The sequence below is a fragment of the Carya illinoinensis genome, chromosome 16 (genome assembly GCF_018687715.1).
Source record: "Carya illinoinensis cultivar Pawnee chromosome 16, C.illinoinensisPawnee_v1, whole genome shotgun sequence".
NCBI classification, from domain to species: Eukaryota; Viridiplantae; Streptophyta; class Magnoliopsida; order Fagales; family Juglandaceae; genus Carya; species Carya illinoinensis.
Genome location: NC_056767.1, coordinates 30,039,230 through 30,054,362, shown reverse-complemented (window position 1 = coordinate 30,054,362; position 15,133 = coordinate 30,039,230). Strand labels below are relative to the sequence as shown.

General features: G+C 35.5%; 1 protein-coding gene across 1 annotated transcript; it reads right to left on the bottom strand.

Moving 5' to 3' along the window:
* Positions 1-85: 85 nt before the first annotated feature.
* On the bottom strand, positions 86-1,228 carry LOC122299194. Its single transcript, XM_043109251.1, has one exon. It carries the CDS (start codon positions 1,068-1,070, stop codon positions 534-536), a length of 537 nt encoding a protein of 178 aa, XP_042965185.1. The 5' UTR covers positions 1,071-1,228; the 3' UTR covers positions 86-533.
* Between the last annotated feature and the right edge of the window lie 13,905 nt (positions 1,229-15,133).

Genomic DNA, 15,133 nt, shown 5'->3' with positions numbered 1-15,133 from the left:
CCACAATTTTCTGTGATCCATTCATATACAAGAACAGCAACAATATTGGGTAAGAGGAGGAAAAAAAAAAGAACAAAGCAGAGACTGCTACCCAAATCAGAGATTTTATTCTTGCATAGAAGATGAAGCAATTACAAGAATGCACACTAACATTAATCCATTCTATCGTGTTAATCTTCAAGAAAACAGAACAACTACTTTGATCTCCTTTCTCTCGAAAAGGAGAAGCAGGAGTAGGAGCGAAGAGGGGTTGATCTAATCTTTGCCGTTCAAATTCCAATGAGAACATGCCGAAAGATATCGCTGCTATCAACTTTTATTACTTCATTTTGCTCGCACTCGAAAGCCATCCTCTTGAACAAAAATACGTAAGAAGGAAGACCATGATTTGAGGGAGCCAACGCAAACCATCCCCGATAAAAGGAAGACATCCGATTTTTCACGCGGGTGACAAGCACGATCGTGTCCGATAAAACTTCGATAGTCATTGGTTCCAAATAGCCAAAATTAGGATTGATTCGGGATGTTCGTGATCAGAACGAATCAAGGCGCAACAATCGACGCAAATCGCTCGTGGCCGATCCGTTGTTTCTACCCAAGAAGCACGGGACAGGTAGGCAACTTGGAGGAGGCGACGCGACGAAGGCCGATCCGGCATAGATTTCATCGACGACCTTTAACTCCGAGACCCTAATATACTTCTGGACCGTCAGCGGGACCGGACAAAGCCGGTCAGTGGATCGCAACACCAAATTCAAATCATTTTCCTTCTTCGCCCTCGGCTTCCGATTATCGTAACTCTTCGTCTGGCTCAACGCCTCTCCGCGCTTAAGGATCTTGACCTGCCCCATGACCAGGTTCTTGGCGGGAAACCTTGCCGCCACGGATCCATCTCTCCGATTACGATTTTCAAAATTCGATTGGGTCCCAGCAGGACTTCGCTTCTGCCGGCGGGACTGAGGGCTGTCGGGGTTAGAGTATCGGCGGGGTTTGAGAGGAGTTAGGGTCAGGGCTTCGTGCCGAAACCGGCCTTGAAAGCAGTTTTGGGAGGGAAAAATTGCAATGCCCATTTCCGCCGAGGGAGGGGAAACGAACAGGACGGAGACGATACGAACCGATATTCTCTGCAGGGAGACTGATGTTTCGGGCGAATGATCAGAATTACGATTCGTAGGGCAGGGAGAAAGGCCGTCAAAGATGATCTTATCCACACGTGTGGTAGGGTCATCTATGGATGACCTTCTACACTTCTAATCATTACTTTTGAATTTTTTATTTTTTATTATTTTTTTAAACAAAGAAAATTCCATTTCATCAATCAAGTAGAGAGGCTATCAGCCAATACAAGAGGTCTGATACATGGAGCAACATAATCAACATTCAAAATTTCAACTTGGTTCAGCAAAGCTTCCCTGGCCAAAGTATGCACAACACAATTTGTTCCTCTCTTGACATGTTGTGCCGTCCACGAGATACTACCCAAAATGGTGTGGAAAGTTGCAATGATATTCCTTAGAGGGCCTTGGTATTCAGACAGACTAGTGTGTACTACATTAATCACTTGCAATGAATCACCTCAAAAATAACATTTTGTATACTAGTATGGAACAAAGAGTGATAGCTTCTATTAGACCTTTTGCTTCAGCAACCATAGGCTCAACATGGTAAAAAGCAGGTTTCATCAAAGTAATGAGGACCGTTCCATCAGAATCCCTTAGCACCATACCAATGCCAATTTGATAAGTAACCTCTCTAATAACCACATCCCAATTGAGTTTTACCCACAGTTAGATGTAGGGGCTTTCCATTTTGGAATGTGAATTGTGGACCCTAACAATGAATAGTTGTAGCCGATCTATGCAGCTCCACAACATTAAGAGCATTGAGATAGAGGGTAGTAGGATCTTGGAATTGGTCTTCAAAAATCACTCTATTCATTCTCAGCCAAATGAGTCTAGTACTGACAGCAAATAGGATGAATTCTTCCTCATTAAGTCTATCTATCATCTGAAGCACTACAACTGCAAAATCTAAATATGTTATTGCAGAATTTTGAAATGTGGAATTACCCAATAACCACACATCCTGTGCTGAGGGGCATGCCCACAAGATATGGCCAGGTGTTTAAATTTTCCTCAAACAGATGGGAAAAAAGGCATCCTGCACAATGTGTTTCTTCACTAAGTTGAACTTAGTAGGAAGAGTATCCACACAAGCACGCCACATAAAAACCTTCATAGCAAGAGGGGCTCTTAAGGACCAAATTCTCTTCCATAGGTGCTGGAATCTGTAATGAAGGGAGGTCTCTCCTCGAGTATGCTGCCTCATTTGCATAGACAAGTGATAGGCACTTTTGACATTAAATTGCCCATTTGTAGTACCTCTCCACGCCAATTTATTTGAGACAACAATACTTGCCATTGGAATCCTCAGGATTTGATTAACCTCATCAAAGTTAAAAACTTATTGCAGCAAATTCATATCCTACCACCCAGTATGAAAATCAAGCAGATATGAAACCAGAGCATTTTCAGGTAAAATGCTAAGAAGTGATTGAATACGATTAGTTGTTGTATGGGGAATCCATTTATCACCCCAAATAGGCACCTGCTTGCCATCTCCTAAACTCCACATCACACCCCTATTCAATAATTGACAAGATTTTTATATACTACGCCACACATAAGAGGGTCTAGGACCAAGCTTGGCTGATAAAACTGAAGTTGGAAGATATTTATCTCCATTAATTTGAGTTGCAATAGAGGTAGGAGATTTAAGCAATTTCCATGCTTGCTTTGCCAACAGTGCTGAATTAAAAGCTTCCAAGTCTCTGAGTCCCAGGCCTCCAGAAGGTTTTCGCATACACATAGCTTCACAACTTTTCCAGTGCATGTGTGTCTCGCTATCTTGAGTTTCCCACCAGAATGTGGAAATTAGAGAATTAAGTTGTTGGAACAGGCATTTAGGCAACTTAAACAAACTCATACAATTTGTAGGTAAGGCTTGGACGACAGCTTTAATGAGTATTTCTTTACCTGTAGTAGATAAAAACCTTGTCTTCCAAATAAGCAGTTTGCCATTTACCTTATCAATTATACCATGGAAAGCTTTAGCTTTAGATCTACCCAGCACATAAGGGAGACCCAAATATGTTTCCATGTTGGTAGAGGTATTTAAACCTATCAGTTGCATGATATACCATTGAGTCAAACTAGTTGTATTGTTGCTAAAGAAAGGAAAAGTTTTATCTCTATTCATATGTTGACCAGAAGTAGATTCATACACCTAGTTTCACCCACTCATGAGTAGTAGCTTTATAGAATAAGAGACAGTCATCTGCAAAGGAGAGATAACTCATCTTTACTACTCCTCTAGCTATAGGTACACCTAAGAGTTGCCTCATTTGCATAGCAGTAAAGAGTTGAGAGCTTAGGGCCTCAGCATAAAGAATGAACAAGTAAGGGGACAAAGGGCATCCAAAAACCTATCAAAAGTTGCCACATTCACCACAATTGAAAATGAGGAGGACTGAATGCACCTGAGAATTAAAGCAACCCACGAATCTGCAAACACCAACTTTGACATTACTGAAGCAAGAAAGGGCCACTCAACTCTATCGTAGGCGTTACTCATGTCCAATCTTAGCACCATATAACCTTTGTGACGCCCCCAAATTCCGTTTGGGATTGGACGGACATTTGAAGCGTCGAGACATGCAACACAAGGTTACCTGCCCCCGTTCATGACATATAAGATGCAATAATCCTAACATGCATCTAACATTATGCAATATTCGCAGCGGATAATTTTTTTCTTTAGCAATACTATGCACCAAATTAAAATATCCCAAATACTTAAAACATACTTCATATATAAAGATACATTGAATAACTAAGATCACAGAACTATTCCAAAATAGTTATGATCTAAAAGTACTGGAGATGCAACTCCATCGTACAAGTAGTAATTTAACTACTATATTAACCTTAACGACGCACCGTCGTTCAGTCGACTGTATCTAGTTGGTCAGCTCCTGATCTTCCTTCAGGTCCTGTAACAAGATCTACCATTCGGGGGGGAATGGTAGTTGGGACTACCACAGTGAGATTTGATTACAAATCTCAGCAAGTTAACAAAAAACTTCCATACAGACTAATGATGCATGTATGACAGTAAAAGCATAAATGCATAATCAAATTCATAAGTAATTAAAGTATAATTTAGCGTACAACATAGCATAATTGACATAGCTTAAATTGAATCATGAACTAAACTTGACTTGACATGAATTTGATCTGAAACTTGACTTAGCATGAACTTGCTCTGAAACTTGAATTAACATGAAAAATACATACTCCACAGTTGTTGTGGCCTCATGTATTCTACGTGTAAATACATACTCCACAGTTGTTGTGGCCCCATGTATTCTACGTGTAAATACATACTCCACAGTTGTTGTGGCCCCATGTATTCTACACAAACTTGACTTAACATTAAAAATACATACTCCACAGTTGTTGTGGCCTCATGTATTCTACGTGTAAATACATACTCCACAGTTGTTGTGGCCCCATGTATTCTACACAAACTTGACTTAACATGAAAAATACATACTCCACAGTTGTTGTGGCCCCATGTATTTTACGCATCACAATTGTAGTTAAATACATACTCCACAGTTGTTGTGGCCCCATGTATTCTACACATCATAATGTACTCAAGATGAAATGTGACTGGAATACGAAAGGACTGAAGTCCTGACGTAACATAACGTGACTTGAACATAACTTAGAATACATGACCAACTTGAGATAGAAACATTTCGTAACATGGCATAACATATAATAGACAACATATTTAACATGACATACTTACAACAGTGAATATTACATGACTTGACATACATGTAATAGATGGCATACTTAGCATGACGTACTTGTAAGGTACAGTAATACATGACAGAATATATTATGTAACAGATAAAAAAATTGATAACAGAATAAATTCTGTATAATAGACAATTACGTGATAACTTGGCATGGCATGACATATATGATAACACACATACATACACTGTAGTTCCTTTATTTAGCACACATACACAGTAGACTGCTAGTAAGTTAAAAGCTAACTTACCTCGATCTCCGCGTTTCTTATAAAACTTCAAGTGCGATCACGAGGAACTGTAATTAGTAATTCTAAACGTTAGAACTAAATCACTAATAATTTGAAATATGGAAAATACTAACTTAAAGAGTAAAATTTTCATTTTACTCTCTACATGTGGAAAAATGACTGTTTTACCCATAACTTAAGGATTTTGCATACTAACTCTAAAAGTTTCTAAAATTTACATTCCTCATGTAAATTTTATCCTAAACTTAAATATCAACTCAGAAAAATTTAAAACAAAACACAACTATGAAGAACACACTATGGTTGAAACATCCATAGGCCATTTCCCTTTATTTTTGTTGCAATTCCTTCCAACTTCAAAACTCATGCTTAAACCAAAATTTTGCAACAAACATCTTCCAATCCTAAGTTCAAAACCATACTTAAAACATCCATTTAGAAAAAGCTAATAATCAACACCAAACTTTTTTGTAAAAAGATCCAAGCACTTGAATCACAAGTTTTGACATTAAATCAAAACATCTCCAAGAGTTTCAAAAAATCAAATCTTACTTCTAACATATTCATAATATCATCCTAACATCAACCATGCTTTAAATCATCAAACCAAAGTCACCAAAATCACAAAATAACATTTGGAGTTTTTGGTTTTACACTTAATCCAAAAACAGAAACTTTTTCCTCAACTAGTTTTGATAAATATCTTGATCTATGACTTATAAATATATGATCTTCAAACCAAACCATCACATGGTTTAAAAAGATGTCCTAAAACATATATAAGCTTCTAATTCAAGATCACATGGTTAGAAATTAACCAAAACATAAATTTAGCCAAGAATATCCACACTTTGGCTTGTTTGAATATCTCTTTGCATAAAATTTCATATCTTTGAAACTAACATCAAATATCTTCAAAATAATAATATAACATGTATATAAGATACTTAGAATCCTCCAATAAAATTATTAAAGTCATTAGAATAGGTTTAGACCACCAAAGAGTTAAACTTTCTCAAAACAGAAACTGTTTTTCTTCTTCCAGTTTCTAAGTTTCTAAATCTAAGTAAATCTTTCATCAAAACCTTTAATCATGCAAAAATCCTCAACCAATAGTCACATATACATGTTAACAATACTCCATAAAAATTTCGGACCAATATCTATCCATTAGCTTGGTCAAAAACTCCAAACTATAACATATTCTCCAGTTTATCTCCCAGAATGACCTTTCTATAGTTTATACAATATTTGACTGACCAAATGATCTTCAAATGGGGCAAATAAGATATCCATGTAAACTAGACTCAAAAAGGAACAACTTATATGAAGGAGACTTTATGATAAAACACTTACAACAGCTTCGAAATGGGCGTGCAAAAGACCTCCTAAAAGCTGTCCGAGAGAGAGTGTTTGATAATCTTTTATTGGAATGTGTAATTAGATAATTTCGTGGGGAGAGGTGGCTGGAGATAATTATGGATGAGATATGGAAGAGATGAGGCTGGAGTTGAGAGTTGAGTGTAGGTTTCTCCTACCCAAAATATCTATAAAAGATTATCTCATAATATTTTATCTAATAATATCTATAAAAATCAACTCAAAATATTTTTACCCAATAATATTCATGAAAATTACCTCAAGATATTTCTTTTTATCCAATAATATCTACAGTTTTAAACAGACGTTTTGACCGAAAATATGAAAAAATGTTATTGCGCCATAAGACTTTAAATAACCATCCGAGTCTAATGGCACAAACCATAATACATTTTGACACTTCTAACTATCTCCAATAATCAAAAACACACTTCTGATACCATAGTAAATAATAACACTAACTATGTAATTAGACAAAAACCTATATGATTAATGGATTCGTGAAAACTTATGGGGTTTTCACGAGGTTCTTAAAGTTAATAGAAATTTCACAATTGAATTTCTAGCGGGCTGTTACAATCTCCCCTCCTAAAAAAAAGATTTCGTCCTCGAAATCGAAGTAAGTAAGAAATAACAAGTTAAGAAATATGTGTTGCTTACCAACCTGGTGTCTATCCCGTATATATTTACCTTTGAGATTATGTTATTCCTTAACTCTCTTATTTTAATCAACAATTATATTATACTTCTTTGCACAAGGTTGGCCAAGTTGTAACGACATACTCTCCAAACCTAAAATTTAAGTAAATAATCTTCCGAAACTCTTCTTTAAAAAAGCATAGGTGATATACTTTAAATGTTCTTGTAAATACCATAGTTAGTAAAGAAATCATCAAAATTAAACCGTTAACCTCTCTCTTTTTAACAAAATCGGTGGCACCCTGTTTTAGACCAGACAACTCTGATCCGCGTGATTTTTATAGGTCTTCTGTAGTTGTCAGGCGCCGCATAGCTACGACACTACTTTGTTCTTCTGTAATTGTCAGGCACCGCAGCTATGATACTACATTGCTCTTGTCTCTTGTAGAGAAATGATTCACGAGAGGTGATTCGTCATAATTTTCTCTATAAAAGAATTATTCAGTTCATCTTCTTTCTCATCTCATCTTCTTCACTTTTCTGAAATTAATCTGCATTCTTACTCTGCAATCTCTTTCTGCTTACTCACTTTGCAATGGCTCAGCAATCTTCTCATTGCCAAAACATGAGGTATTCTGCACCTCGTTCCCCAGTTGTTTCTGCTTCTTCCATAGGTGCTATTATGCAATCAAATAATGATCTGGCTAATAAGTCAGAAAATGAACTTATCTACGAGCTTGTGAGTCTCGGTACTCGATACTCATCAGCCATTGTCGCATATTCTCAGAGACTGCAATCCAGGACTGGTGGGGTTGACAAACTCCACGAGAGTATTTCTCTGCTTCAGAGGCTTCTTATGGAATCCAACATGAAGATAGAAGCAGTAAAGCGAGAGAACAGAGATTTAAAATCTTTGCTTAACTCTTCTTTTCGAGTGGCTACTCCTTTAGATAGGAGAGGCATGCAGATTTTTGAAGAGCAAGAACGTTTAAAGATTGAGGCAAAGAGCCTCAAATTTATGTAATTTTGCTTTATGATAATAAAATAATACTTCACAAATATTCATATTTGTGTTTCTATCTTCTGGTATATGTTTTATGTACTCCATTTTATTTCTTTCAGGGATTTTCATATATATGACATGATCCAATGACTCATATAAATATGCATTTAATCATGCATATCCAAACTCTCAGTAATTTTCAAGTTAATAAAAACCTCAAAGAGTTCTACTGGTCTAGGACTAACTTACTTCTTTATAATCGCAACAATCAGTCATCTTCCTAGGTGGTACTTTGATAACTGACCAGTTAATAACTTAAATTTGAAACTTTCTCTCTTATGATTGTCATAACTCTTCTATCCATCATAAGTTATCAATTATTCTAACTCTAAATAATTTATTCCTAATGTTCACATAAATCCTCAAGACCAATATTTTACTCTCCATATAATAGTCTTCAAAAGAAAATCGATCTATGTATCCATAAAGATAGTGCTTTGCCAGAAATCATTTACTGGCGGTATGGTAATACTATTATCATAAATGAATCCTACTAAGGCTAAAACTTCTCCTAATCAAATTACTCTTCCAAACACAATTTCTATCGTATTTTTAGAATCAAAACAATTCTCCAAATATGTGGAATACCATTCATCAATCCTACATATCCTTTCTCATATTACTAAAATGTATTATATATCTACATTGGTATGAACAATAATACTTCTAATGAAAATTGTTACTCTTACCACTAGGGTAACAATTTAACTTCCAAGCTGAATTCTCAAGCACCACAATTAATAGAAACAATGACTCGTTTGAATCAAACAATGTACAATTTACCAACTCCAATGACTTGACCTACTCCAAAATAACAATAATGCAATACTACCATCAATTGCAATCAGATCAACGTTAACTATGTTTACCTCAACTAATTCTTCATCCATCGGGGAAATTCTGATCCTCTTGATTGTTATCTCCCTTAGGATTCCGAGGTATTCTATCACGAGTCATGTGTCCCTTCTTGAAACACACGAGCATATATATTAAAACCACATACTACCCTTCGTACCTTAAGAAATTCAAGCCTACTGACGACTAAAATTTCAAGCCTAATGTTTGGTGCATTTCCTAAGGACATGTGGATTTACTGCCCAGAGACGTATTGCTCTGATACCACCCTGTGACGCCCCCAAATTCCGTTTGGGATTGGACGGACATTTGAAGCGTCGAGACATGCAACACAAGGTTACCTGCCCCCGTTCATGACATATAAGATGCAATAATCCTAACATGCATCTAACATTATGCAATATTCGCAGCGGATAATTTTTTTCTTTAGCAATACTATGCACCAAATTAAAATATCCCAAATACTTAAAACATACTTCATATATAAAGATACATTGAATAACTAAGATCACAGAACTATTCCAAAATAGTTATGATCTAAAAGTACTGGAGATGCAACTCCATCGTACAAGTAGTAATTTAACTACTATATTAACCTTAACGACGCACCGTCGTTCAGTCGACTGTATCTAGTTGGTCAGCTCCTGATCTTCCTTCAGGTCCTGTAACAAGATCTACCATTCGGGGGGGAATGGTAGTTGGGACTACCACAGTGAGATTTGATTACAAATCTCAGCAAGTTAACAAAAAACTTCCATACAGACTAATGATGCATGTATGACAGTAAAAGCATAAATGCATAATCAAATTCATAAGTAATTAAAGTATAATTTAGCGTACAACATAGCATAATTGACATAGCTTAAATTGAATCATGAACTAAACTTGACTTGACATGAATTTGATCTGAAACTTGACTTAGCATGAACTTGCTCTGAAACTTGAATTAACATGAAAAATACATACTCCACAGTTGTTGTGGCCTCATGTATTCTACGTGTAAATACATACTCCACAGTTGTTGTGGCCCCATGTATTCTACGTGTAAATACATACTCCACAGTTGTTGTGGCCCCATGTATTCTACACAAACTTGACTTAACATTAAAAATACATACTCCACAGTTGTTGTGGCCTCATGTATTCTACGTGTAAATACATACTCCACAGTTGTTGTGGCCCCATGTATTCTACACAAACTTGACTTAACATGAAAAATACATACTCCACAGTTGTTGTGGCCCCATGTATTTTACGCATCACAATTGTAGTTAAATACATACTCCACAGTTGTTGTGGCCCCATGTATTCTACACATCATAATGTACTCAAGATGAAATGTGACTGGAATACGAAAGGACTGAAGTCCTGACGTAACATAACGTGACTTGAACATAACTTAGAATACATGACCAACTTGAGATAGAAACATTTCGTAACATGGCATAACATATAATAGACAACATATTTAACATGACATACTTACAACAGTGAATATTACATGACTTGACATACATGTAATAGATGGCATACTTAGCATGACGTACTTGTAAGGTACAGTAATACATGACAGAATATATTATGTAACAGATAAAAAAATTGATAACAGAATAAATTCTGTATAATAGACAATTACGTGATAACTTGGCATGGCATGACATATATGATAACACACATACATACACTGTAGTTCCTTTATTTAGCACACATACACAGTAGACTGCTAGTAAGTTAAAAGCTAACTTACCTCGATCTCCGCGTTTCTTATAAAACTTCAAGTGCGATCACGAGGAACTGTAATTAGTAATTCTAAACGTTAGAACTAAATCACTAATAATTTGAAATATGGAAAATACTAACTTAAAGAGTAAAATTTTCATTTTACTCTCTACATGTGGAAAAATGACTGTTTTACCCATAACTTAAGGATTTTGCATACTAACTCTAAAAGTTTCTAAAATTTACATTCCTCATGTAAATTTTATCCTAAACTTAAATATCAACTCAGAAAAATTTAAAACAAAACACAACTATGAAGAACACACTATGGTTGAAACATCCATAGGCCATTTCCCTTTATTTTTGTTGCAATTCCTTCCAACTTCAAAACTCATGCTTAAACCAAAATTTTGCAACAAACATCTTCCAATCCTAAGTTCAAAACCATACTTAAAACATCCATTTAGAAAAAGCTAATAATCAACACCAAACTTTTTTGTAAAAAGATCCAAGCACTTGAATCACAAGTTTTGACATTAAATCAAAACATCTCCAAGAGTTTCAAAAAATCAAATCTTACTTCTAACATATTCATAATATCATCCTAACATCAACCATGCTTTAAATCATCAAACCAAAGTCACCAAAATCACAAAATAACATTTGGAGTTTTTGGTTTTACACTTAATCCAAAAACAGAAACTTTTTCCTCAACTAGTTTTGATAAATATCTTGATCTATGACTTATAAATATATGATCTTCAAACCAAACCATCACATGGTTTAAAAAGATGTCCTAAAACATATATAAGCTTCTAATTCAAGATCACATGGTTAGAAATTAACCAAAACATAAATTTAGCCAAGAATATCCACACTTTGGCTTGTTTGAATATCTCTTTGCATAAAATTTCATATCTTTGAAACTAACATCAAATATCTTCAAAATAATAATATAACATGTATATAAGATACTTAGAATCCTCCAATAAAATTATTAAAGTCATTAGAATAGGTTTAGACCACCAAAGAGTTAAACTTTCTCAAAACAGAAACTGTTTTTCTTCTTCCAGTTTCTAAGTTTCTAAATCTAAGTAAATCTTTCATCAAAACCTTTAATCATGCAAAAATCCTCAACCAATAGTCACATATACATGTTAACAATACTCCATAAAAATTTCGGACCAATATCTATCCATTAGCTTGGTCAAAAACTCCAAACTATAACATATTCTCCAGTTTATCTCCCAGAATGACCTTTCTATAGTTTATACAATATTTGACTGACCAAATGATCTTCAAATGGGGCAAATAAGATATCCATGTAAACTAGACTCAAAAAGGAACAACTTATATGAAGGAGACTTTATGATAAAACACTTACAACAGCTTCGAAATGGGCGTGCAAAAGACCTCCTAAAAGCTGTCCGAGAGAGAGTGTTTGATAATCTTTTATTGGAATGTGTAATTAGATAATTTCGTGGGGAGAGGTGGCTGGAGATAATTATGGATGAGATATGGAAGAGATGAGGCTGGAGTTGAGAGTTGAGTGTAGGTTTCTCCTACCCAAAATATCTATAAAAGATTATCTCATAATATTTTATCTAATAATATCTATAAAAATCAACTCAAAATATTTTTACCCAATAATATTCATGAAAATTACCTCAAGATATTTCTTTTTATCCAATAATATCTACAGTTTTAAACAGACGTTTTGACCGAAAATATGAAAAAATGTTATTGCGCCATAAGACTTTAAATAACCATCCGAGTCTAATGGCACAAACCATAATACATTTTGACACTTCTAACTATCTCCAATAATCAAAAACACACTTCTGATACCATAGTAAATAATAACACTAACTATGTAATTAGACAAAAACCTATATGATTAATGGATTCGTGAAAACTTATGGGGTTTTCACGAGGTTCTTAAAGTTAATAGAAATTTCACAATTGAATTTCTAGCGGGCTGTTACAACCTTGCTTGCCATGTAGCCGAGTTGTCATGGTATGTAAAGTTTCATAAGCTATCATGATGTTATCACTGATGAGTCTCTCAAGGATAAATGCACACTAATTTTGTAAAATTATAACATGTAAAATAAGCTTGGGTCTATTAGCAATCATCTTAGTAATAGCCTTATAAATTATATTGTACAAGCTGATGGGTCTATACTCAGTAACAGACTTATGATTCCTCCCTTTTGGTATCAAGACAATGTGAGTGTAATTAATGTAAGCTAGATCACTCCCTTTGGATATTTCCACTTCAATCTAAATTTGATGTTTCCATTGTTTTTCTTGCTTTTCTAAATTATGTTCATAATTATTTTTCTTCCAAAATTATTTCCATACAATCGGATTGGGGTGAAGAGTTCCATCCTGTCTCCACAATTTTTTTAAAAATTGGAATTAATCAACGGATCACATGTCCTTATTCACATGTGCAAAATGGAAGCATTGAATGGCGTCATTGCCATATTGTTGAAATCGGACTATCACTTTTGGCTTATGTCTCACACCTCTTAAGTATTGCTCTGATGCATTTAAAACTATTGTTTTTCTAATCAATCAGATGCCTATTCTTATTCTCAATAATATTTCACCATTTCAAAAGTTATTTAAAAAAGTCTCTAATTATAAATTTTTATGCAATTTTGGGTAATCTTGTTGGCGTAATTTATCCCCTTTAATAGACACAAATTGGACTTTTGATCTCAACTTTGTGTCTTTATGGGCTATAGTCTTGATCACAAGGGCTATAATTGCTTACATGTGCCCACATGCCGTGTGTATGTGTCTTGAGATGTTAAGTTTGATGAACTTAATTTTCCTTTTCAATCCACTTCAACTTCCTCATAGCACACTGCCCCTTTACTTTCCTCTAGTTGGCATCTTTTCTTCCCTTAAAACTCCCATTCATTCTCTGATTTGACACGGCCCAATCCACCATCCTCTCAACCCAACCTCAATCCACCTCCCATCAAACCCACAACAGATTACTCTTTGTCTCGTGGGCCTCCTATTATTGAGCTCAAGCCCAGCTCACTTACAATTCAGCCCATGATTTCCCATTCTCAAACCCGACCCGATCCTAACTTATCCTCGTCTTCTACCCTTTCATCACTTGCCTCGCCTGCCTCATCTGCGATCTCCTCTCCCGTACCCTACCATGCATCAAGTTTCTCTCCTTCCCCTCTCGACATTGCCTCCTCTCTCAATATTCCACCTCAACCTCTCCCTTCTCACCCTATGGTCACACGTCTAAAAAGCTTAAAAAAAAATTTCCCTTCATCGCACGGACGACATAGTTCCTTGGCCCTCACCTAAACCATCTACTTCTCTCACAATCTCTCAACCCTCCTCTATTCTAGAAGAGCCAACCTATACATCGAGGCATCCAAGAATCTCGAGTGGTGCTCTACCATGGATGCCATGTTTCAAGCTCTCCTCCTCAATAACACATGGGATCTAGTACCTTTTTCTCCTTCTCTCAATATATTAGGTTCTAAATGGGTTCTTAAAACCAAAAGACTTGTTGATGGTACTTTTGAACGTCGCAAAGTACGGGTTGTGGTTAAGGGATATCATTAGCAAGTTAACTTGGATTACACTGATACTTTTAGCCCTGTAGTCAAACCCGTGACTATCCGTTTTACTCATCTCCCTTGCTATATCATCCAATTGGCCGTTGCATCAACTAGACATATAGAACACATTTTTACACAATGATCTACAAGAAGCTATTTACATGCAGCAACCTTCAGGCTTTGTCAATCCTGATCTACCTCACCACTTATGTAAGTTACGGAAGTCCATTGATGGGCTTAAACAAGCCCCTAGGGCTTGGTTTGCCAAACTGAGTGATCGACTTTTGACATTCAGATTTTAGCGTTCTTAGTCTGATTCTTCTCTTTTTATTCTTCAAACTGCTTCTACTGTCATTTGCATTTTGATTTATGTTGATGATATTAATGTAATTGGCACTAACTCATCTGTTATATCTAATTTCATTGATGTACGTAGAATTTATTTTCCTGTCAAAGATCTTGGACCTTTGCATTTCTTCTTGGGAATTGAAGTCTATCAAAATGCCTCTAGTTTATTTTTGTCTCGGTTATAGTATATTTCAAATCTGCTTGTTTGTTCAGACTAATATGCATAGGTCCAAGTCTATCTCTACACCCATGTCTCCCTCTATTAAGCTCATTGCATTTGATAATTTGTCTTTTGAAGATCTTGTCTTGTATAGAAGTGTCGTAGGTAGTTTACAATATCTAGCTTTCACTCGGTTAGATATCTCATTTACTGTCAATAGAGTCTGCCAATATA